The 27790-nt window shown below is 35.6% G+C and overlaps 1 protein-coding gene across 4 annotated transcripts in view; it reads left to right on the top strand.

The window, feature by feature from the left end:
• Positions 1-26110, top strand: part of qm (geranylgeranyl pyrophosphate synthase quemao) — a 46595-nt gene extending 20485 nt beyond the window's left edge. For all 4 annotated transcript variants that reach the window (XM_069839605.1, XM_069839602.1, XM_069839603.1 and 1 more), the window contains exons 4-6: positions 1590-1729; positions 7089-7191; positions 16897-26110. In XM_069839605.1, the coding sequence (XP_069695706.1) occupies positions 1590-1729; positions 7089-7191; positions 16897-17120 (467 nt within the window). In that variant the 3' untranslated portion in view covers positions 17121-26110. The remainder of the gene's footprint in view (positions 1-1589; positions 1730-7088; positions 7192-16896) is intronic.
• Positions 26111-27790: the final 1680 nt, after the last annotated feature.

Genomic DNA, 27790 nt, shown 5'->3' on the forward strand with positions numbered 1-27790 from the left:
ATTTCCGAATGGTGCTCTTCATTTATTTGTAAATCGGATTTCAGAAGATGCATAGGTATGATCAGTGATTTTTATTAATTCTTGTTCTTGAATGCCAATGCGAGTCATATTTGAAACTGCTGTGCATCGACTGGAGTGGTTTGTAATTTTATATATATTTTTGACGTCCAGACCAGCGCAGTTTCAAATGTTGGCAAACAAAGAAACAAATGCTAGGGACGCAATAAAATTAAACAAATGCTAGGGACGCGATAAAATTGTGCGATAAGCAGCCATGATTGGTTGAAATACGTCCTTTCGTACCGTTTTATTGGTCAAAAGTAGTATGACGTAGTAAGAGTGTAATAGTCAACATAAAATGTAGGTTTCACAGCAAAGAAAATAACGTTAAGTTGAATATAAAAAATACATCAATTATATGAGCCGTTGAGAGCAGAAGTGATGCAAGTCAAAATTGGGTAATGAGGTTTAAAGTAAAAGTTCTGTAAAATACAGCGCAAAGTAGCAATTAATATGTCCTTGGTGCTATCCACTGACTACTAATAGTTTAAATAAACTAAATATTAATTGCTACTTTGTGTTGTATTTTACAGAATGTTTACTGTAACACTCATTACCCATCTTTGACTTACACCACTTGTGCTCTCAACGGCTCATATGTAGGCCTAATAATTATGAGGACCATGAAAATTTAACATGAACTGCAGAACAATGTTAAATGGAGCTTGCCTAAAATTGGGGTTCTACTGTAATTATTTATTGTTAGTTTGCAATGTCTTGTTTAATTTAATTTAATTTTTCATTATATGAAATATAAAGAGGTTCGGAAATACAGTATTGTGATAATGGGAGAAATCTGTTGAAATTTTCACACAAAAACATGTTTTCAGCATACTTGCTATAGAAAAACTGGTTTTCCGCATGTCATCTGTATACAGTAATAAAAGAAAACAAACACAAACTACAAAAAATGAAACTTTCAACAAATGTATTCAAGACAAATTGAAAACAATTAGACACAAATACTTCAGTTAACAAATTTTATCCTGGAACAGGAGCATTTCAAACCACCCTATGTGCACACACTACATGCATGTCAATTGTCTTGCATAATCAGCCATTTACACGATATCCTGCAACATTAATATCACGTGTCAGTAAACTAATTACCTTTATTTTCTGTGATACTAATAGTTTGTTATAGTAAATGAATTTCTCCTTTCCAAAAGGGCTTCAGGTCCTATTTTCGACTGCTAACGTGACAGCATCCTCTGGTAACTAAAAGGGGAAAAAAGTGAAAATTTTCTAGCAATACTACAACATGGTGGATGTTAAAATGGTCAGTTTGAGAAATTTTCTTAACATATTAATTGGTGGAGTGTTGTAAGATTTTTACATGCTGTAAACTTCTTGAGGCATGGGGCCCAATGCCACCAATGCTGTATTTTGGAATTTTTTCGTCCATTGCCCTTGGTGTTTTATAGTCTGTAGTTGGAAGTTTTGAACATTGCAAATGTAATTAACAAAGGCTATTATTTTTAGAATGTTAACTAGTTCTATTAATATTTTGTTTTTAATGTTCTGAACAGAAACAGGTGGACTTTTTATGCTGGCCATTCGACTGATGCAGCTGTTCAGTGAGAATAAAGCAGATTTTAGTAAACTGACTGGTATTCTGGGTTTGTACTTTCAAATTCGTGATGATTACTGCAACTTGTGTCTGCAGGAGGTATGTAACAATAGATACATTAAGTTCTTATTGTAAGGAAAGTTGTTGTCTAGTGCCTTGCATTTGGCAATGTAAGGAAAGTGAAACTGCGATCGGTTTGGAAGTAAATCCTGAAAAGACAAAGTATATGATTATGTCTCGTGACCAGAATATTGTACGAAATGGAAATATAAAAATTGGAGATTTATCCTTCGAAGGGGTGGAAAAATTCAAATATCTTGGAGCAACAGTAACAAATATAAATGACACTCGGGAGGAAATTAAACGCAGAATAAATATGGGAAATGCGTGTTATTATTCGGTTGAGAAGCTTTTATCATCTAGTCTGCTGTCAAAAAATCTGAAAGTTAGGATTTATAAAACAGTTATATTACCGGTTGTTCTGTATGGTTGTGAAACTTGGACTCTCACTCTGAGAGAGGAACATAGGTTAAGGGTGTTTGAGAATAAGGTGCTTAGGAAAATATTTGGGGCTAAGAGGGATGAAGTTACAGGAGAATGGAGAAAGTTACACAACGCAGAACTGCACGAAATGTATTCTTCACCTGACATAATTAGGAACATTAAATCCAGACGTTTGCGATGGGCAGGGCATGTAGCACGTATGGGCGAATCCAGGAATGCATATAGAATGTTAGTTGGGAGACTGGAGGGAAAAAGACCTTTAGGGAGGCCGAGACGTAGATGGGAGGATAATATTAAAATGGATTTGAGGGAGGTGGGATATGATGATAGGGACTGGATTAATCTTGCACAGGATAGGGACCGATGGTGGGCTTATGTGAGGGCGGCAATGAACCTTTGGGTTCCTTAAAAGCCATTTGTAAGTAAGTAAGTAAGTAAGGGAGGTGGGATATGATGATAGAGAATGGATTAATCTTTCTCAGGATAGGGACCAATGGCGGGCTTATGTGAGGGCGGCAATGAACCTCCAGGTTCCTTAAAAGCCAGTAAGTAATTAAGTAAGGAAAGTGAAACTGTGAAATGTTGTGAACTTAGTCGATATTTATTAAATATCATAAAGTGGTTTTCTGCTCATAATTCAAATTTCCAGAAAGTGGTGTGTTGTAGGTATGAGTCTCTTTTTCTGAGTGTTGTAACTTACACGCATGCAAATTAATTTTATAAATTATCGCTTTCTGGCAGCGAAGTGCCTCCATTTAAACATGTTCCATATTACACAGTGCTCAAAGGCTGTGTAGAGTTTTTGGCAACAAAACTTGTCAGCCATCTTCTGTTTGGTCAATTTATCTTCTCCTCACTGTTCTCATGTTACATTAAAATTTATTTATTTATTTAATAATAACATATACATAAAAACGTTACATTAAAATACCCCGAAAGAGCAAAGCTCGTGTTCGGGGACAGTTCCGTTACATAGATACACATACTTTGTAGACAAAATACTTAAGAAAAAAGCTCACATAAAGATTGTAATAAAATTAGTAAATAATAATACTAATAATAACTGAGTGAAAAAAGAGACGATGTTTAGATTGATGGATTAATATTAAATTATTATTAGTAGTATAATTAGTGCAGGTCATGTTGAGATAGTAACCAAGATAAAATAGAAAAATACACTTAGGATAGAAATAAACTTGTTTTACAATACATGGTACATAATATATATACAGGGAAGTCTGTCATATAAATTTTTTAATTCTGGATCTGAAAATTTCATTGCTTAAAGTAGTCAATTCTGGATGAAATTTTATTATCGAATTATATAGCCGTGGACCATAATTTGTACTGTGTAGTAAAGCAGCAGATGTGAAATATTTAGGTTCAACTAATTTAAGAATTTCATTTCGTCTCGTATTATGAGCATGTGGCTGAGCTACAAATTTCGTTCTATTTTTATGATAGAATTTCATTAAAGAGTATTCATAAATTTGGTCAATTCTAAAAACATTCAATTCAGAATGGATCAAATTTGTTGGATAATCCAGTCGCCTTTTCAAACAAATTTTGATTATACGTTTTTGCAACATAATTAGAGGAAAAAGAGCAGTTTTTGTAATGCCTCCCCATCCAATTATACCATATTGGATAACAGATTCAACTAGAGCCAAATAAACCAAACGTAATACGTGAGTAGGCAAGTAATGGCGAAGGTTTACAAATTTGTAAATTGTTTTACGTATTCTGTTACATAAAAAGGTGATTTGTCTATCCCATTTCAAGTGCTGATCAACAATAATTCCCAGGTATTTCACATCTACAGATTCTTTCAGGCAAGGGCATTTACAGGTTGTAGAGAGTTTACAAAATGAGTTGTGGATTATTAATTTTAAATGAGAAAGTGATTCCAATTTGTTCAATCCAGAGACTGTTAAAGAAAATGGCACCAAAGTAGTTTTAGTTATATTTAGAGATAGCAAATTTGCATCAAGCCAGTTTTTGATAAAATTTATACCTACATTGGCATGTTTATAAGTGTCCTCCCAAGTTAAACCACTGAAAATCACCACCGTATCATCAGCGTAAGAATAACAGGAGCCATTATGTACTTTCAAATCAATGTTTAATAAATCATTAATATATATTAAAAATAGAATAGGACCTAAAATTGTTCCCTGAGGGACACCTATATCAATATTTACATTTTCACTGATATTATCATCAATTTGCTCTGATACTTCAAAGTTTAATTGATATTCATGACCTATCCATTTAATTTTTGTATTTTTCTTCCCTTTCACTATATTATTTTATGTTTCAGAATTGTTACACAAATGGGGTCTCACTCTAAATTTAAATAAAACCGAACGTACATGTGCTGGGAAAATAGGAAGAAATTTACACACCAGAATTAGTAAAATTAAAATAACCAACAATTTGAAATATTGGGTTTAGTAATATTTAGTAATGTAGTGATGGGACAAACTAAAGTTGCATTGGCAACATACTGAACAAGAGACATGAATGGAATTCTTCGGAATAAAAACATAAGCAAAAAACAAACTGAATATGTTCATTAGCATTATACAAAATATTCTACAGCAGGGTGAGTCAAAAGTCAGGAACCATAGTGTTACTCCAACTTCTGTTGTCTATATGATATACTTAATATGGTGACCCCTCTTCAGCAAGACACATATTCAGATAACGCTCCTAGATCTTCAGGATACTGAGGATTGTGTCGGGCGGTTTTTGCATGGCACATTCCATTATACTCCATTGCAGATGGTGTAGGTCGCGAATATTGGTGGAATAAACCATTGCCTTCAGGTAACCCCATAGCAGGAGTGTACTCCAGCCTGGTGGGCCTTGGCGACACCAGGGTACTACTTTTTGAGGCCGGGCAATGCTGTGGCAGTTTTATGATTTTAATATTGTCGTCAAGTTTTTCATTTATAAAACGTGATATTTTATTCATACCTAAACAATTTCATGTATGCAGACCTAACAATCTCTGTATCTAGATTCGAACCCATGTGTTTTCGTCTGACATTCCATAAATATTCCTGCGGAAATGGTGGAGGTGATGATGATGATAATGATGATGCGATGATGACAAAGACAACTACTATCAGTACTACCAAAATCCCAGAGGCAGGGCACTTTTTTTTGTTTAGAAATGCACCACTGTCCCAGAGATAGTAATTCATTAGTGTGGGATTGGGAACCTTGTGGCCACACAATGCAGCCTCGTCGACCTATTTACCTCTCCGGAAACTAGTCATCCAGCCACTGACGTATGAATAATTCATAATGTGGCAGTACACCAGCCGCTGAAACATTGTAGGGAACTTGCGGTCCTCATTTAGAATTGATGGCAAGACACACTCTAATAGATCATGTACTCCTCAGTGGTCAGGATACCTTCAATAAAAAATGGACCAATGATCCTCCCACTCCATATTCCACACCACACCATTATCTTCTCCTCATCCTGCATCTTGGACGCATCTATCAAATTGGGATTGGTGGCACTCCACAGTCACCAGTTCTGCATGTTGACCTCATTGTTCACATAAAATTATGTCTTGTCAGTGAGCAGAATTGCAAAGTCTGGGTCCTCTATCCTGCTGAGTGCCCATTGTCAGAACTCTGTGTGACGATCAGGATAATCTTAGTGATGGTGTTGAAACATCTGCAGTATGTAAGGATGTCATTTTGCTTTATGCAGAATTCGAACAATGTTTCTCTGGCTGATGATGTGTTCATGGGACAGATGTCTCATGTTATTTATTGGATTCTTAGAGACAGCAGCTAAAATTGCAGTTGACATGTCCTCATTGGTTGCTGTTCGGGTCTATCTGAGTGAGGTCGATCACGCACACTGCGAGTATCCTTAAAGCCATGTGTAATTGGGTGTCTATTGGGGTGTCAGTGGTTGAACTCTGTAGCAGCATCTTTTGCACTGCAATTACCAGCCAGTAGTATCATCATCTTCGGTCAGCATCATCTCAGCATCTAAAAGACACCTTAGTTCAGTGGTTCCTGACTTGACTCACTTTGTATTGTGTGGTGGAGAGATGCGGTTGAGAAAAAGAACCTATGGGAGACATAATTGAAACAAATGCAACCTACTCTTTACATAAAAATTCATAAACAAATCTGACATCTGTGTGAAAATTTTATGTTGTTAGCAGAGCAGATAGTTTTCTGTTACTTCTTTGAATGGCAGTTTTGGAGCCTATTAAAAGGTTTACTGAAGAGATTAAATAGATGAGTAGTAGCTGAATAACAAAGAATTTGGCTGTAGAGTAGGATTTATTTTCGTCTACTTCTATGTAGTAGTTGAAACAGTGGCCAGATGCACCAGCTTCTTCCTTCCTATTAATAGAAGCATGTTTGTACAGTGAAACACCACTAGTTTGAACTAATTGCAACTGGGGCCTGTTCAGATCATCGAAATTTCGAATTAAGTGGGGGAACAGGAATGCAAGCAGAGAAACTACGCCTTATCCTTTCTCCATCCTTCACAATCTATTGTTTTTTTTTTTTTTAGTTTTGAAGTCTAATTCATTCATTAATGATAAAGTAAGTTGTACTGTATATTTTACGTTTTGAGTTTATAAATACTGTAGCATTAAAGTGATTGAATTTAACTTTAAATATTAGATACTGTTTTTTCCTTTCCTCTTTTATTTTTTTTTTCTTTTATATTATCCAGAATTTCGAATTACCAGAGCCTGAACTAGTGGCGATCTACTCTATATTATGTCGCTTTAAAGAGATTTTATTACTATTTTTTCCACATTAAGATTATGATATTTAATTATTATTAGCATTGTAAAAAGGGCTTTGACTTTCCTGCCTCGTAATTCTTAACTTTACATTGGAATTAAACTACAAAAGATATTTCGTAATAGTCACATTGATTATTTTGTATTTCTTATTGTTTCAGTATTCTGAAAATAAAAGTTTCTGTGAAGATCTCACAGAAGGAAAATTTAGTTTCCCAGTTATTCACGCCATAAAAAGTCAGCCAAGTGACAATCAGGTAATGCGTATCCTTTTGACAATTGCTATGTGCATTTAATAATACATGTATACATTTATTTTGTGTTAGTAGTACTGGTTATTTCTTTTTTATGAGTTGCTGAAATATTCACTTCATATGACAGTCCTGATGAGCAAAAAAAACTTCCCATAATTCGGTGATCAACACTAGATTCTTTCACTCTCAAGTAAGATTCTTTATTTTAGAAATCAATCACACAGTGTACAGGTGTTACACTTCTTTCTAGAAAAGTGAATGATCTATTTTCTCTTAATTCCTACAAAATAATATTGTGAGGTCCACCAAATAGAGATGGGGTGTGACAGCAAATGCTGTCACGCCCCGGAAAAAACGCTGATAGATAATAGCGATTTTGTCACAGTGTGATTTTTGTATTTGAATGATTCTTGGCGTTTCCTGTCTGTAGATTTCCAAGTCGTCTAGAATTCAGTATCACTGCCATCTTCTTATCTCTGAACAAACTACGAAAAATACCATATTTTTCATCACGAGCTCACAGATGTTTATATTTATTGCTCTTCTGAAAATTGAATTGATATGCTGGTGCCATGTCTTATATCAAGACTATTTTTGATATAAGACATGGCAAGGCCTGTACATTGAAAACAACACACTTTCTGAACTGTTATCGCAATATGTGGGTGCTTACAAATGAGGGGGACGAAAATTATTTACATCCCAGTTGTGTTTTCCTTCTTTTAATCTTCCGACTTCAAGTTATCTAGACTCTGGAGTTGTCACATTATGTACCTCAGTTGCTATCCCTATGAGTCATATAACGGGCAGAGATAGCAATTTCTCAGAGCTTTCATTTTGGAACTGTAGTTACAATCAGAACTAGTGAAAACCTATCACAGTGACAAAATCACAGGTCTTCAAATCACATCCCACCACTAGCACCAAAGCCAGAGGAATTGCGCCCAGTATTTGTAACCATGTCAGGATGATAAAGGAGCTTCATATTCGATAATATTAAAGAGGTCTTTGCACACCAGAACTAAATAGCCCTGTTCTTTCTAATAACAGACTAGTGTGGCAACAATATAATAACAGGTATAACAATCTAGATTAGAAGTTTTCAAACTTTAATGACGTGGGACCAAGAGCACTATAATAGCCCCTTACATGGGACCCACCAAAAGCTTCGACTTTTTTTTTTGCGATCCTTCTCACACTTAAATTTTTATGCCCATAAATTTCCGTCGTTTACTCTCTATTAGATTTAACTTTCTTTTGTATTATTTCTCTCCTACACATCAAGATTAAGATATTGATAAGTTTAGTAATTATTAATTGACCGAACATATTATTAATAACTTAATGCAGTGGTTCTCAAAGTGGGGTTTGGGGATTCCCTAGGGTCCGCAAAGCTAATTCTGGTGGTCCACGAATATTATGGATAAGGATATTTTTTTCTTTCTTCAGAAGGAGTTTTATTTGGCAATAACATCAGAAGGGAGTTGTTATAACAACCTTAAGAAGGATTTTTTGTGTGGCAATAATGTCACATGCACATTGGCTGTTTTTGGTGAAATTTACAAATTCATTCAGTTGTTGACAGCCTTCGTATGTTATTAAAGTTATTAAACGAAGTTAGGTAGTTTAAACACAAAAACCACCAGCATTTTATAACTTTTGTGTATCATTGGATTAAAAGTCATCACAATATGGATGAAGACGAACTCAAGGATTATTTAATGGTTCTTAATTATAACAATATGTGGATTCAAATTCCCTTTATCAGCACGGAGACTCACAAGGAGAGTAAGATCGGCTTGTTGAGTTATTCTGTGACGCTGTTTGGAAAAGCTTTTAAGTAAATGTCAACTTCTTTATTTTGGGTTGAAAATTCAGGCGGAACTCCCAGTACGAACCTTGAAACATTTAATGTCATTTAATGCAAAGCTCAGATTAAACATAAATAACGTACATCTGAAATATAATAACATTCTAAGCACAAGAAAGGAAACAGCTCCATCATTGTTACTGAAATAGGGAAACTTGATTTCTTTTTAAGTGCAAGAATATTATATACAGAATGTATAGAAATTAGAGGTACTGTTTTGCTTTACTGTTTTTAATGTCAACTCTGCTGTAATATATCAAAGATCTACTTTTTTCAGGACAGTATTATATTGTTTACGTTTTTGTTTAATTCACATTTACAGTTAATATTTATTCAATTTTGGAAAATATAACAGAAATATCACTACTCTTATTCACTTTCCATTATCCCCAAAATCAAACTTACCATAATTCCATTGAGTGTGAAAGGGTCCGCGAATATATTGACCTATGGAAAGGGGGTTCATAGTGCTAGTAAGTTTGAGAACCACTGACTTCATGTTTTAATAATAAATGCAAACCATAGAATTCAAGAGAGATGTACTGTATTATGAATATTGTACAAAGTATGATAAAAAAATTGTAAAATTGAAAATTTAAGAAAATAACATGAATATTATCTGTGACACTGTTTGCTTTCAATCAGTAAATCTGTATCAGAGTTGAAGAATGTCAATTTCAGTCTCAAGTCATTTTCTACTGACAGTTTGTTTCTGTTGAAACAGAAAGGTTGGAAAGACATGCTCACACAATTATGTTAATAAACCAATCAAGTACCTCAAAGCAATTTTCGATATTTTTGGATATTCACTTTTCATTTTAGTCCAAAATGAAACACTGAGTTTTAGCGAGCAGTCTACCATGTAACATAAAACAATATGTTTTCAGGTATGTGTTTCTTAGCATACAAGCAAACGTTCTTATGGGAACAGATAAAAAAGTTAAATTATTTTCTTCCACCATGTTAATGTCAAAAAAAGTGTTTATATAAATTTTGGCCACTTGACCGCAATTATGAGGGCCGTAAAAAAATAAGTTCGCCAGTGGCTGTTAACAGAAAAAAAAAACACAATATCATTGTTATTACAATGTACCAAAGTACATATGATATTTCCGTGCAGAAATTCTGCGTCATCATATGATGGATTGTCCATTGTGCCACTCAAATCAAGAAATGGATTCAGAACATCTCAAAATCTGTGCGTCAGTGGTTAACCATGACAATAGCTTTGAAAAATATTGGAGTGCAAGAGGTAAATTACTTTATTGTCAAATTCCTGGTATTAGAAAACAACAACAACATATGATGAAGGATGAGTGGAACGGAGAAAAATTCTCTCCGGCACCAGGATTTGGACCCAGGTTTTCAGTTCTACTTGCTGACGCTCTATCCACTAAGCTACACCGGATTCCCATCCCATTGTCGGATCGAATCCTCTCAGTTTAAGTTCCACCTCTTGGGTTCCCTCTAGTGGCCTACCCTTATGCACTGCGTCATATACGTATGACAGTGGCACAATGTCCACACATGTGCAGAGGTGCACTCATTATCAGGGACTAAGTGGCTGGGATCCGACGGAACAAGCACCGTCTTTATTTTTCGCATATCATATATTATTACGATGTACCGAAGTACATATATTTCCGTGCAGAAATTCTGTGTCATCATATGATGAAGGATGAGTGGAACGGAGAAAATTTCATTGGACAAATTTATTGGAACTGGCACAGCAATTGTCGAGCTATTTTTGAACGTATTTTCCATCGGAATTGAGACATTTCTCATATCATGGGATTGACAGAGAGAGGTGCAGACGCAGTCAAATGCTGGTTCCTATCTGAGGCGGTTGACTTCTACGACACAAAAATTGATCCCATGGTATGACAAATATCTCAATTCCGGTGGGGGATATGTTGACAAATAGCGCAACAATTCCTGTATCTGTTTCAGTAAATATTTCCATGCAATTGTGCTTTTTTTCTATAAACGGCCCCAGGGAAAATCACTTTCTGGACGGCCTCGTAATTGCGGTCGAGTGGTCAAAATTTGTATAAGCACTTCTTTTGACATTATTAACATGGTGGAAAGAAAAAATGTAACTTTTTTACGAGGGGGATCCAGGAAATAACGACCGTTTGTGCATACCCGCCACGCAGCTGACTCCCCTTCCTTGTTTGAAGGTCAACTGGCTTCCTTAACATGTGTTCTCATAATGTTGTGAGTAATGGTTGCAACAAGTCGCCATTGTGCATTTTGTGTTACTTCAAAATGAACGACGTGATTGATAATCCCGCCGACTGTGAGGTGAGGAGTGTGATTGGATTTTTGAATGGCTGACATTTGAAACCTGCAGAAATTTACCGGCAATTGAAAGAAGTGTATGGTGATACTGTAATGAATGAAAGAATGTGAGAAAATGGTGCGAAATGTTCAACAATGGGCGAATAAATGTCCACGATGAAACTCGACCCGGACACCTATCACTCATCACAGAAGACCTGAAGACTAAAGTGAACGACAGAATCTTGCAAGACAGGCGCACATCACTTGACGAATTGCATATTGCCTTTCCTGACATTTCTCGTTCTTTGCTTGGTGAAATTGTGTCGCAACATCTTGGCTACCACAAAATCTGTGCACGATGGATTCCACGGCAACTGAGTGACCAACACAAAACTCAGAAAATGGTCTCAGCATTGACATTCTTGATGCGCTATCACACAGATGGAGACGCCTTTCTTGATCAAATTGTGACTGGTGATGAGACCTGGGTGTCTCACAACACCCCAGAGACCAAGCGCCAATCACGTGAGTGGCATCATCCCTCATCACCAGACATCGGATTCTAGGGCAAATGCCTATTTTGTTTCTTTAGGAGAAAAGTAAAAATAATTATTAATATTTGTGTTTCATGGAAATTGAAAGGTATTCAAAGAGTTTTATAGTGCCCTAAAATGCCCTAAAACGGTTATTAGAGCCTAATTTGTTAATATTCGCCTAAAAATGCCTAACTCACTGTAAAGTTTCGCATTTTACTCTTACTTTTTATAATTTATACATGCATTCACTGCGAAATTTAAGGCATTTAAAAAGTGGAAAGTTTGCTTCACACCGGCCATGAAACCATTGATAAAGGAAACAAAATGTTTTGAATCTCACGACACTCGCAATAGATTTCACCGAATTTAACATGTTTGGAGGCATAAATGCCGACAAAGAACCAACCTTAGTTTTGAAGCAGGCAACAATCACAACATGTGCTGCTACCGATTCAGAGATATACTATACTATAAAAATGACTGTTTTCGGTCTGAAACCGATTAGCTGTACTGCCCTTCAGAGTGTCATAAAATCACAATTTTTGGAGAAAGAGTGTTTTTGAAATATTTATGAAAAGTCGTAAAACTGCGAATTAGTAGGGTAAACCGTTACAAAATATTTAAAAGAATGGCCCTCCTAGTGTTAACACTACCAGGAAATGCAACAATAAGTGGAACTTTGTATTTTTGTCCAATTGAATCTCAATAACAACGGTTCATTTCAATGCTCGTTAACAGTTGCTCTTTCCCTCACCTTATTTGTGTTGAGAAGTTTTGAGCGGTAGGACGTTTTCCTGTGAAGTTTAACGCGATAATGCCGAAAAATATAAGTGCAAAATCTATATTGATCCGGCAATGGCTAAGAGAATATTCAGGATTCACTTATGATGGAAAAATAATATTCTGCAAGATTTGTAGCAAACAGGCATGTAACAATAGTTGAAATATATAAATTCTATTAATTTTAATGAGTAGGCCTATAATATTTATACATTGACTGAGCTATCCTGAGGTATAATTCTTTTTAAGACCACTACACTTTAACCTTTTAAATTCCGATAGTTGAAGTATTTGCAGGTCATTAAAATTTTGATTGTTCGAACCCACTAACTTTGTGATAGAAATACGGCAATACAACAATTAGGATTTTATTTTAATTCAGTTTACTTTACATTTTTAGATTTCGCAAGAAAAGAAGTGCCACCTAAAGCAGCATGTGCAAGGAGCGGCTCATAAGGCTAAAGCTCAGCAGAAAAATCAACTGCAACAAACTTTACTAACACAGCCTACTTCATCCAATCTCAGCAGCAATTTCTATGCTGATTTAACCAGAGCGTTTGTTGCTGCTAACATTCCCTGGAATGCAATTGAAAATCCGGTTTTAAGACAGTTTTTACAAAAATACTGCAAACAAAATATCCCATCTGAGTCGACCCTAAGAAAAAATTACTTAGACAGAATATACAATGAAACTTTAGCTTCCATTCGGGAGGATATAGGTGATTCTTACATATGGGTCTCTGTGGATGAAACCTCAGATCCTATGAATAGGTATATAGCAAATATGGTAGTAGGAAAACTTAGTCCTGATGGACCTTCGATTCCACACCTCGTATGTGTTAAGGAACTTTCGAAAGTGAATAGCCAAGCCATTGCTTATTTTGTAAATAAAGGCCTACAGTCTTTATACTCAGGTAATATAGACGATTCTAAAGTTCTGTTGTTTTGTACTGATGCTGCCTCATACATGGTTGCTGCAGCTCCACTTCTTAAAACATTTTATCCTAACCTCACGCATGTAACCTGTCTAGCACATGGCCTTCACAGGGTTTCTGAAACAATCCGGAATGAATTTCCTCTTGTCAATTCGTTTATTTCTAACACAAAAAAACGTTTTTGTAAAGCCCCATCCAGGATTTCAATATTCAGAGAGAACTTTCCAGATATCCCACTCCCACCTCAGCCGGTTGTTACACGATGGGGAACCTGGATTCAGTCAGTAGTGTATTATTCTAAGTATTTTAAAGAAGTGGTCACAGTTATTGATAAATTACCTGAAACTGATAGTGCAGCTTGTGTGAAAGCAGTGAAAGATTGTCTGAATGACTCACGAGTGAAAAACGATACTGCCTACATAACATCAAACTTTTCTTTCATACCTGCAAGCATAGAACAATTAGAACGTGAAAAACAATCTCTTTGTAGCCAAATAGCAATAGTAAAGGAAGCTCAAGTGAACATACATACATTCTGCTTTGGGCGAAACTGGGAAAAAAGTTAAAAATAAGTGGGACAACGTATTAAATAAGAATGTAGGATTTTCATTGTTGGAAAAAGTATCAAGAGTGATATCAGGGGAAAGTGTAAATGTTCCAGTAAGTATTGATGTTTCTATTGTACCTAATTTAAAATTTGCGCCTCTCACATCAGTTTCGGTTGAAAGAAGTTTTTCTGCTTTCAAAATGATTCTCAGTGACAAAAGGCAAAGGTTAACTGTGGAGAATTTAGAAAAAATTCTGGTGGTGTACTGTGCAGATAATTATAATAAAGTCTGAGCATGGAACTGAATTTCAATAACTTAAAATGAGTAATCTTGATATCAATAATCATTATTTCATTAGTTTCAATATATTAAGTTTGTGCAGCTCTGTTTATAAATATAATATAGTATTCTTTTTTAATGTTTAAACATACTTTTTTGTGCGTATTTTAGTGTATAACTAAAAATTTCAGTGAAATAAGTATGATACCTTGATGCGCCTAAAATGCCTATTTTCATTAAAATAGAGCCTAATTTTACAAATTTTGAGCTTATTTTAGGCGCCTAAAACTGCAATTTTTAGTGCCTAAAAATCTGATGTCTACAGTCATCACCCAAGAAACCGAGAAAATTCAAACAGACTCTCTCAACACAAAAAGTCATGGCTACTGTCTTTTGGGATCGCAAACATGTTCTTTTGCTGGATTTCATGCCAAAAGGCACTACAATCAATGCAAATCGTTATTGTGAGACTTTACGAAAACTACGGCGAGCCATCCAAAACAAGAGGCGAGGAATGCTTTCGAGAGGAGTTGTGCTTCTTCACGACAATGCCCGCCCACACGCACACTGCTGCTTCAACTCGAGAATTGCTGGATCAATTCGGTTGGGAAATCTCTGATAATCTGCCCTATAGTCCAGACCTTGCTCCTAGCGATTTTCACCTTTTCACTAAGCTGAAAGACTTTCTGGGTGGAATGCGTTTTGGAAGTGATGAAGAGTTGAAGAAGACAGTGAACACCTGGCTTAATGAACTGGCGGCAGAGGAGTATAACACGGGAATTCTAAAGCTAGTGAACAGATACGACAAATGTTTAAATGTAGGTGGTGATTATGTAGAGAAGTAAAGGAAGCTTCAGTTATGTAACAGACTTTGTTTTTTCAAATAAATATATTTTTTTTAATAATTACAACAAAACGGTCGTTATTTCCTGGATCTCCCTCGTATCTGCCCCCATCAGAACGTTTGCTTGTTGGCTTATTTGAGGACTGGTTCTGGAATGGATACTTGTACTTAGGCTTCTTTGGCCCATATTATATAAGACTTTTGGCCAAGTCCGAGAGTTAGCTTGTGTAGCTTTTGTGAATTCAATGTTAGGCCGTCCTGCCTCAGCCGTAACAGAGTAAGGTCCCATCCACGGATGATTAGTCTGATAAGCCCCAAGGCACGGAGCTCTAGTCCTTCCTATAACAGCATCAGAAATCTGTACTACCTCCTAGACTTCACCCCAACTTATTTTTTACTTTTGCAGATGATAGATGAAATGAGGGTAAGATGGAGATTGTTGTTGGAATGATAGAGGGAATCAGGAGTATCCTGAAAAATGTCTCTGCAACATCTGCTTTGCCCACACAAATTCCATCATAACTGGGCGAAATTATTATAGGAATACTGATACCTGGAAAAGCGAATTTTGATTTATGTTTTTCAATTTTAGATTGAATGAATGAATAACACAAAATAAGAAACTACTCTTGGAAATTTCTTAGCTCATTGGCCACATGAAGAGATGTGTGGTATAAGGATGGCTAGAGAGGTCTACTTCACTTACAGTGCCTTAGAATTTCCCCAAGTCCCTTATTAGTTCTAATGTCTTGTATCAGCTGTATTCCTATATTAATTATGAAGATGGTTTGGACAACGACAGGCACTGTATAAGCAGAACTAAAGAATTTGCTAATGAAAGAGAACTTTGTTGTAATATGTGCTATGTTATACTTCTCAAAATAAATTTGGTGTAGAAGTTAGAAGAACATCTAATTACTTTATTAATTAGGACTAAAATGAAGGAATAATAATGTTTATTTTGTCACTTATATTTCTACCTTATATTATAAAATAATTATATCAAGCATCTTATCAAAATTCTAAGGAAGACATCGGCCTGGTTGGGGAGTTGGTATAGCGCTGGCCTCCTATGCCGGAGGTTGTGAGTTCGATCCCGGGCCAGATCGATGGCATTTAAGTATGTTTAAATGCGACATCCTCATGCCAGTAGATTTACTGGCATATAAAAGAACTCCTGCAGGACAAAATTCTGGCACACCGGCGACATTAATATAACCTCGGCAGTTGCAAGTGTCGTTAAATAAAACATAACATTTTTTTCCTAAGGAAAATTAAGAGTGAAAATAAGTGATAGTCATTTGAGAAAAAAAAAACAAACGAGAAAAATATAATTTCTCGCTAAATTAAAAAAAAATATTTACAGTATACAAAAAAATAATGCCACTACCTGTGCTGCACCCTTTGTTGAAAAAAATCTTGCCGCTATAATTCGCGAAAATAAAATCCATATATTTTTATCCACAATCATATAATTTGCCAAGATAGCACAAAATCACTGTAATATTATTTTTGTCGCTTTTATAGTTAATGCGAGAAAATCATAACCATAGTATGAATGTTTTAAGTGTCCTTGGGCAAGAAGCGTTTCGAGATAAAATGCGTGTATTCAATGATGTAAGACCTTGACCCCAAGATAGATATCCTGAGGCAGCGAACACATGATGTGGAGGTGAAGAAATACTGCATCACATTACTAGAGAAGTTTGGGTCTTTCAACTACACCAGGCACACTCTGGAGGAGCTGGATGCAGAGGCGAGGACTGAGGTGTCCAAACTGGGTGGCAACCCTCTTCTGGAAGCAGTGCTGGATGATCTACTTAATTGGAAACAGGGTCCAACACGAAAGAACGCAGAGCAGTGAGAATGTTCCTTGTAGACTTGGTTATCATCAGTATTTTCTGGGGTGTCGTGTAATTGTAGTATGGCTGAGGACAAGAGTAAAGCCACAGAGGGTTAAACGGTTGATGATTTGTGATGTAAGGTGTGGAGACTAGAGTGAAGAATGCATGCTTACACAGTAACTAAGCATAGGCATTTTTTATGGTGCTCATACTGTTTATTGTTGTTATTAATATTATTTTTCCTTGAAGATGATTTACCAAGTGCGTTATTGTCTCAAGTGTAACGAGTTTTTTTTTTTTTAACTTTTTATATTGAGTGAGTATTTAATATATTTTATTAATACACTTACTCGTGTAATTCTTATCCTCATGTGAATATCTTTTTTATATTTCGATGCGAATGATACCATCGAGTTTTTTACATCAGAAGTGCATTTAGTTCTGTTCTAAATGACCAGGTTCAGAGACACTATGTAACATCTCAACACCAAAATAATTTTTTTTTTATGTTTTCATAAACTTAAAATGCAAGGCAGATGTACTGATTATCATATTTATGTCATATTGCAAATAGACCTATATGTTACCTTTGGAATGTATACATCTCGACTTTAGTTCTCATATTAGAATGCTTGGATGTTTGTGTCAGATCAGTTATATCTCTGCGCATTTTATACTGCATATAATTTAGAACTATAGGCACTGTGCAAGTTACGCCAGTTCCGTGATTCTGGAACAACACAGGAGAAGCTTCGCACCAACAATTGTTGTGGTCTAACATTTGTACTCAATGGAGAGTAAACAATGCGGAAAAAGCAATATTAATATTGCGTAGTGGGTTGTTCTAATACATAGAATAATACAGATGAGGTAGTATTTTATACATTTCCTACATAAAGCACAGAAGTAGAACAAAGCAAACTGTAAATCACATACGTATTATTGCCAGCTCTGATTTTTTTAAGCAGTTGTTATTTAAATCAGGCCTGCACAAGGTTTGCGCTCACCGACTTGGCTCACAACTCGCTAGCGGAATGAAGATATTGGCTGCGCTCTGTATAAGGGTGGACCGGAAGAAAGGGTGATCTCGTACAAAATATACACAAAAAGAAGTACTAGTACGAGTTTTCATGAAATGAATTCCCATTCAGTGTTTACAAAACTATCTTGGACTATTATTAATTAATAAAGAAGAAATAGAAATTCTATAGCTACTGCAATATCATTTTGTTATATTTTTATTTATCAGTACATCAAAACGGGGTTTATGCTTTTGGCAGCTGAAAGGAACAATACTGATCGTAATGAAACATCAGTTACAGATACCTGCCTTTATTAAAGTTGATTATTATAGAAAACTTGTTGCTCACAAATATAAATGTTGAGCCAAACATAGCAATCATTTTCACAGCCAGCCTGTGTAGTTGTGGATATTATTGTTGAGGTTTAGTCTTGTAAAACTCAACCAGACTAGTAGTATTATTCAAACGGTCTTTAGCCTTAGGTCACATTGAAGATCAATAAGTTCACTGTTTCATCTAGTGTTGAAGGAATTTATTATAACTTCAAACTTCTTTCCAATTAAGACAAGATCTTGGAACCTAGAATTAAATTCTTTTTGAATTTCAATTAATATTGCAGGTAATCATTTAACATGGCTTCATTACGAGCAATTTCCATCATTGGAAAGTGAGCCATATTACCTTCCCGAAACTGACTTACGAAAAGTGTAAGTTTATGACTGAAATCCCGTAATTTATTCAATATATTACCAATGAGCTGGCCTTTTCCTTGAAGAGAGATATTTAAATTGTTGTAGATTAATAAATTCTAACATACCCTACCTGATGTAATAATGCATCTTTCAACTCCTGAATCTTTTTACTGCGATATTCACCAACAAAACCATCCTATCTGTATGCGTGGACTAGTAATGATGCATTATATTATGTTTTCCTCTTATTTTCAAACTTGTGTGGCAGATAAGGCATGAGTATTGACTCCAGCTGCTGCGAAAAAATAAGCATTTTCCCATGGAATATTGAAAGAATTTGCCTGATAATCACTTTTCCAACTTTTAGATTCCTCCATTATGTAGCCATAGATAGGCAAAGTGAAATAGCTACTGATAATACACACTACACCAGATAGCTGTGTGGACTATCCTCTACCTATAGCAGGCCTACGTCATTCCAACGTACCTTTCCAGCGAGCTGTTAGACGACTCTCCTGCTCCGAAGGAACGTCCACGCTCAATTAGCGCCGTTTGTGCAGGCCTGATTTAAATGAATGATATAAACTGCTGTTCTAAATTTAAAAATGTCAGTTCCCTATTCTTATAAAACTTAATATCATTAATTTTAATGTAAAATTTATTTTATTGGTTCTGGTCCTGTTGCATCACAAAGAAGCCAACTAGAAGTTCAAGGATATGCAGTGTCCACTTTGTAGGAAACAAAAGTCTAGTCATCCCCAAAACCTTTCTTTGAGCCATAATATTTTCAGAAATTGACATGCAACAAGTATTTCATTACTGGTGTCGTCGAATGGGCTCAAAAGGCTTGTGGAAGGAAATAAAGTTTACATTTTGACAAATGAATTGGTTTCGAGATAATAAAATAAATGCATTCACAAGTATGCAATGTTCATGGCAGTGAACTAATTTTCTGTTGCAACACGGTTGGAAATGATCTGTATATACAAACAAATATACCTTTAAGTGCTGGTCGAATTAAATATGTAAAGAGTTGTGAAATGAATGATGACATTAACATAAAAGTAAGATTTCAGAGATTTCTATTAGAGATAACACAGACTTCTCTTCAGTAACACCTGAGATATTTAACTTCTTCAGCTGTTACTACAATCGAAGTGTTATGCAGTGTCTGACGAAAATCAATTACTGTTATTTTTAATAAATGTGGGAAATGGGTCTCTCCCACCAACTTTGAGAATATTCGGTAGGCATCGAACCATGGTGTCCCAACTATTTGTAAAAACATTGACGGAACTAGCATCAAGAACAAACAAATTTACGTATATTCTGGCAAAGTAAGCATTGTGTTCAAGAAACTGTGCTGGCTGCGTTTAAAAATGAATATCCAAACTGCAGAACCATAACTGACTGTACTGAGATTACAGTTGAGGAGTCATTGTATTTTTCTGGCAGTAAACAATATTATTAGCGCTGCCTTCTATGCTCGAGGTTGTGGGTTCGATCCTGGCCCAGGTTGATGGCATTTAAGTATGTTTAAATGCGACAGGCTTATGTCAGTAGATTTACTGGCATGTAAAAGAACTCCTGCAGGACAAAATTCCGGTACACCAACGACACTGATATAACCTCTGCAGTTGTGAACGTCGTTAAATATAACTAAGGGATTTCCAGGAATCAAAACAAACTTTTCTGGCCGTGGTGGTGTTGTAGTGACATCCCATTCTTGCAGGAAGGAAAATTAACAGCTGAAGATGTGATAATATTACTACGGTACCTATGATCATTTTATGCTTGCATCTAACTTTACTTTGTAAGGTAAGAGGGTTGCAAATGTCTGTTTAATCACTTCTGCTGGAATGAAACTAAGTTCACATGTCCACTAACGAAAAGATTATTCTCTCTTTCAAGTGAGCTTTATTTTTTAATAAGTTGGCTATAGATCCTATTTATTGACTGAAAGCTACATTCAATGATAATACCGCACATTTCTTCAGTTAAACTATAAAAAGGTAGAAACACCAACTGAAACGAGTTGTTTCGTCTCATATGAAAACTTACAAACACTGCCATGGCAAGGCACCACTAGTGTATATGCACGGTGCCTGTACCAGTAAAAGTAATATCTTCCATGTCAAAATGTAATACAAATTAAGTATAATGTAAAGGATATATATTTTTACATTTTCATATCCTAGCACAGCTATTTTACTGCATTGTTTTTATTTATTGAATTCAGGCAGTATCTTTTGGCATGGGCAATAAAGCTGAAGTTTAGTCTGCAAATGTAGAACGTAAATTTCCCCAAAGGAAGGAAATATCTTCCTTGACTGCCTCTGAATTTGTCCTTGCTTTTTTAGTCGCAAATATTGCAATACACTTGTCTTTGAATGTTCGACATTTGTTATGGTGAAATGCATATGTTTGAGAAGTGTAATGCACTTCTAGTTTAATGTATTTTATTAAGTTTGTATATGAGATTACAAGCATTAGTGTAGGCTATTACAGTTCTTTAATTCTCATTATATTTGTTTCGTTTGTATAGCTATTTGATACATGTTTTATACTCCACTAGTTTTTATAATAATAGTCGTTATGAAACCTGAATGCGTACAACTTTCAACTATTTTTTGTTTGTTCTGGTGGTGTTGTTTGGAACCTTGCAGAGTGAGAGTGATTATGGAGTATTGATAGAATGATGGTGATTATAATAGTGAGGGGAAATAGGAAAACCTCAAGAAATCCCCATTGTGCCTGTCTTGTCTAACACTCATAGGTGCCAACTTCGGAGATGCTTTGTATTTTGAACACCCCCAAAATAACAACTGGGGATGCCGAGCACCCCCCCATATTATTTATATACAGACTTCATAGTTTCCACAACTATCATCTCCTAAAGATTTGTATCGTAAAGAGTTTTACGAAGTTGTTGATAATATTGTGAACTGTTTGGATGCTCGCACTGACACTTTTACTGCAGATTTTCTTGTTAAGATTGAGAATTTTCTAATTGGTGGTTTGAATGACTATGATAAAGAACTGGAAGAAATTCTCTCAATTTATGGAGATAACATAGATAAGGAGGGGCTACTTTTACACCGGGACAAGTTATTAAATATTGCAAAGATGAAAACTGTACCACAGCACAGATTTTCAGACAGTTTTTGATTTCCTTCAGAAAGAACCTTTTTTTTTCGTGACATGTTGCCAGAACTTGTTAAGTTCATGAGAACAATTCTTACAATCCTAGCATCTACCTCTACCGCTGAGAGATAATTCTCTCTTAGTAGACTTATATCCTAACTAGATCTACCATGATTCAACAACAAATGAATGATGTAGCTATCATTCATTCTCACAGAGAAGAAGCTCTGCTTTAGATTTGGATGAAATAGCAAATGAGTTCATCACTAGGAATGAAATTCGCAGGCAGACATTTGTTATGAAAACGTAATTCGCAAAAGGGCCACCCTTGTGTGGTACAACATGTTAAGGTTTTATTAATCCTCATGAAAAATGGTAGTGTTGTTAATAATGAAATAATTATTGATTAAACAGACTATGAACAGAATGTTTATGTTTACCAATTAACAATGTCGTTTGTTGTAATGAAGATTGACTTTCAACTGGCAAGCTAGTGGAATACGTCATTCGATATTAATTTGTGACTGGCAGAACCTGGTGGGCCAGTGGTTCTCAAACTTCTTAAGTCTGGTGTATGTTGGGTTCAACTGCAATTAACTTGAGTCGTAAATCAGAGCATGCATCAAGTCTATTTCTGTACTTGCTTTTCACTTGAACTAAAGAAGAAAATCCCTATTCACAAAGATATGATGTTGCGAACGGCATGAGTAACTTTAATGCCCCATTCGAAAGTTCAGGATATTCATGCCTTAATGATATCCAAAAAGTTGTCATATCTGAGTGTAAAAATTTAATTTTAATATCAGAATCACAGCTAATATCACCAAATATTTTGTAATAGTGTTTGTAATAGACTCTTTTAATGCAATAAATTTCCGTTTGAATAGAAATACAAGTCCACACCTGTGGAGTAACGGTCAGCACGTCTGGCCGCGAAACCAGGTGGCCCGGGTTCGATTCTCCGGTCGGGGCAAGTTACCTGGTTGAGGTTTTTTCCGCGGTTTTCCCTCAATCCAATATGAGCAAATGCTGGGTAACTTTCGGTGCTGGACCCCGGATTCATTTCACCGGCATTATCACCTTCGTCTCATTCAGACGCTAAATAACCGAAGATGTTGATACAGTGTCGTAAAATAACCCACTAAAAAAAAAATAGAAATACAAATTTAAAAAAAATCTGTTCTAGTATACTTCATATGAATTCATCTTCAATGTATCGCTCAGAATTATTATTTTCTCGTGAAAGGTTGATCTGATTATTCTACTGCGTAGAATGACCAGTACAAAAATGTTCATAGAACTCCTCACTAACCTAACAAAAATGCTTTCTTATCGGCAACAAACCAAACTGAACATGGATGGATCATATATAGCGAGTGACTTGGATTTTATGTTGTGTCTGTATCTTTGTTATAATTGTTACAAATGCAGTTTGGTTCTGAGTTCTCCATCCCTGACCCAACAGTCCTTACTTGGTAAGGGTGCTTTTTCGCAGATACTGTTAATGTAATAAACACATGTCAACTTCCTTATTCGGAGTATTCTTGTGAAGTTTCACACCTTAAGGGGAGAGGGTGGTTTGAATATTTGTTTTGTTGCATTTGAAAAATATGTCTCCATATTTCTATAAAAGTACATGCAAATTTCATTCTTGAAATGTAATTGTTTATCTTAGAATTATGAAAACCAATATCAAAATTGTGCTCCAGACATTTTAAAGAATGTGCTATTAGGAGTAAACATGTCAGGGAAATTTTGAATTTGTCTTTAAAAGTGTCTGTGCTATATCCATTTCAGTGAATTACTGTATCCCGGTATTTTTTTTCTTTTTTTGCACCAGATTTTTTTTTTTTTTTTTTTTCAGAAACTAATCTCGAATACGTTGTTTCAGCAATGATATTTCTACATATAAGAAATGAAAAAAATATAAAATTTTATCATGTTCGCTCCTTAAATTTTCATTGTCATCATCAGAACCTATGTTCTAATAGCTATGCCATCTCCATCACGTTGCAACAACAGTATCTCTTTTCCATTTTAACTTTTCTATAATTTCCATATGGCCATAGAATTCACTTTAATCTTGCATGGTGATTGAATCCAGAATGCAAAGTGATGTTTGCATTATTTATTGCAGCTCATTCAAAAACCTTTGCTATAGTCTGTTATTTGGTCTGACAGTCTTGCCTCTGACTGCGCAAAGAATAATAGATCCCTCCATCAGGGCTGTACTGTGCCTCATGTAGAAAGCAATGGTGGCTCGTGCGTGAAGCAGTGTTAGGTCGACTTCTAATTTTGTAACAAAAATCATGTATATGCTTATGCTTATGTACGTGACGATGATAATAATAATAATAATAATAATAATAATAATAAAATCGTAAATTAATGGTAACAAATAATCATACCAATTTTTTGAAGACAAGTTGAATCTTTCTGTTCATGGTAGCAAATTTATCAGTAACATCATTGTGGAAAGGCTGATTTTGTCATAATTTTGTACACAATTTGCTTCTGCATGGAAATATTTGTGATTGACGAAAGTCTTTGTTGTGACATGCAACTACGCAAATAGTTTTTAACGCGAGTCATTTAAGGAAAACTTCTTTCCGCAGACGAATTTGTTAATAAACAGCCCAAATCCCTAAATCTAAAGCACACTGATTTTATGAACAAATATTACTCTTAATTATTTAAAATAGTCCTAATAAATTAATGTAATAAGAACAGTAGAGAAAATAATTACAATGCATACAACTCGATCTTTATGCACACTTGTTCACGAAACCGCAGAAAAATTTAAGTTTATATATAGGTTACAGTATTACCTTCAACGCTAACACCATAACCATACTTTTTCAATTCCTGTTACATTATATTTACACTGTTCTCAAGACTCGTGCTTGCTTCTTTAGCAAAACAGTTAAAAAAAGTTACAAATACATTCATTTAGTATAACTTTTCTACAGGTGAAATTAATTTACGCTTTTAAATTTCTGTAATTTTCATTGTTAGAGTTGGCTACCCTGATTAGTCCCTTTGTCGTTGATTGGCGGAACATTGTGAATTTGTCTCTTCTACTATTTCATGTCTGACCAAACCCACAATACTAACTGTTGTTGCAGGGTGAGGGGTATAGCCTTGTTGCCATGGTAACCATAGCTGAGTGAAACACTACCAGGAGAAAAATGGAGCTCACTTCAGTGCAGAATTTAAACATATTGGAGTCTTGTTGCTGCAGTAACCATAGCAAGCGAAATAGAAAGTCGCAATGCAAAAAGTGGATTCATGGGTGCTATGTTCGTTAATTTTTCAGCACAGCGCGATGTTTGAACGTACATAAAAAATGAGTATCATAAAATAAGTCGCATTGAGATGTATAGTAAAAGTAAAGTGAATTTTTCAATTTGTTTAAATTCTTTGGTGAAGTTGTGCTTCACTTGGTTCACTTGAAAAGCTGCCTCTGATAGAAAGACATCCTAAGTTACTACTGTACCCCATTATGTTACATTATATGCTATGATGTGTATTAAGTATAGTTAGATTCTGAAATATTACCTGTAACTGTTATAGTTTCTGGAAAATATGTCTTTCAAATATGCTCACTTATTTTATTTTGTGAATTCTGTAGGAATGGAAGTTGAACATGAAAAGAAAGGATTACACGAGTAAAAATGCTGATTATTTAAAGGGAAAGTGACAATACAAGATGACTGACAGTTCCTAAGGTAGCATATTTTTATGCCTATTTGTACACTTTGCTCCATAAAGAATGCCTAATGAAGGAGCTTGAAGGTTGTAGAATGAATGATTAAAGAGGTTTGTAGAGGTGTGACTGCTTATGTCTTAACTTCGTCAGGCAGTCAGTTTATTTGTACATTATTAAATTATTTTTATTCTCTTGGCTTGTGTAATTTTCTCAATTGTCTTAGGTCCTTGTCTTTCCATTTTGTATTCTTGCTCAGAATATAGATGAAACCATGCCAGAAGTTGTAATTTTATTACAAATGAAGACCCCCATTTTAAATATTTGTTTCTGTTATGTACAAAACTATGCTACATTATTCTTTATACGTATTACAAATCACATGTGCAGGTACAATATATTAATTAATATGTTCTGATAGTAAAAACAATAAAATCACAAATCTATCTTCCATTGTTCTTTATTTCATTATTTTAATCATTTATTATACATATAACAAAGATAGAAGTAATGGCATTTACAGGAGTGGACCACATGAGTAGGGAAAGGGAGTTTAGTAATGAAAGAAGTCAGATTGAAGTATGCAGCATAGATGTCACATGTGTGCACACCTGAGCAGAAGGATATGCAATTCCATAAAGAAAACTCTCGCAAATGTTCCTTACCTATACTTCGCTGCATATTGAGGGTGGCGTCGTTGTTGAGGCCCCACGTTGGGCGCCATTTGTGGGTGGTGTTGTTATTGTGACTACACGTTGGGCGCCATTTGAGGGTGGGTGCGTCTCGGTGTTGCGTGAGATTCACTCAGGGTAGCCGAGGTACGGTTGTGGTGTAGTTTGATGTCGGGAATAATCCCAAGCCGGCTACTTATATAAAAGGCAGTGTAAATTCCAAAACTATAAGTTTATTGTCGTATTCACTTGGTAAACCCTAGAGTATGTATTTCCGGCTGACTTATAATTCAATCGTTGGTCGCAATTCTGTATCGACTCAGTTGCAGCTCTGAATAAGCTCTATCCGATACTATAAATTCAATACTCTGTCCCGTACACTACGATCGAAGCTCCTAAACGTTGGCGAGTAGTCTCGCCGATGACAAAGTTCAATCTATCGAGTCTTCGCCTGAAGAAAGACTATTAAGTTGGGCCGCCGACACGATGAGATGTTGTGATTGTGTCGACACGAAGCGAAATAGTAGTCCTGTCGACACCAAACGAAGTAGTTATTGTGCCCTGTATGTAGGGCCGCCGACACGATGTAAAGTTGTTTTGATGATCTCCGCTCCCCGTCACCCTTATTTATAAAAACCTATCCTACGCTAAAACTAACTATCCTATTGGCTAAAAACTACGTCACTAACTGGCCTAAAATCTATTCCCTATTGGTCCAAAGTGACCTCATAAGCTGGACCAAGATCTCTTCTTATTGGGCGCGAAATATGTCATCTCTAAATTTAGACTTTGGATTTCCCATAACCTCAAATTAGTTTGTATATCTCACAAGAATACCCGTTCTTTGGAAAACCCAAGCTTGGCAGTATCTTTCCCATGGGTCTAGTCCGACTTCGGCTTTTATGCTTCATCGAGTCTCTATACGAAACCCCGCTCAAGGTGGCCCTAAATCTGTCCGATGCTGACAAGTGACGAAACACCTGTGTGGGGAAGCTAATTCTAACGAAGTCGCCAGAACATCCCCGCGAATACATGTAATAGAAATATGGAGATATCACTTCGCTAATAAATCGGTCTCTCCCTCTCCTAATTACTGCTTCAAATGCCCATCTACATAACCATTGGAAATTCCCGAAAGAGTTTCCAATGTTATGAGATGTCCCCGCTTTCTGCCTATAACTAGCCTCATAGTTCCCCTACGCTATCAGCCGGTAACACATTATTTACAATACAATCTGATTATAATATCACTACAAGCAATTACAATAAATATTACATATATCTTCACAAGCCTTTCTATGTACACAACTCTCACACAATAAGCACAACAATGTACAATTTATATCCACATTTACATATGTACAATCCCATTCATTCACATATTTACAATTGTTTATTCATTGATCAGTTACACACTCTGCGTGCTTGGTTGTACCAGCCGCCCCGTACATGTTC

This window comes from Periplaneta americana, chromosome 11 (assembly GCF_040183065.1).
Source record: "Periplaneta americana isolate PAMFEO1 chromosome 11, P.americana_PAMFEO1_priV1, whole genome shotgun sequence".
In the NCBI taxonomy this organism is placed as follows: domain Eukaryota; kingdom Metazoa; phylum Arthropoda; class Insecta; order Blattodea; family Blattidae; genus Periplaneta; species Periplaneta americana.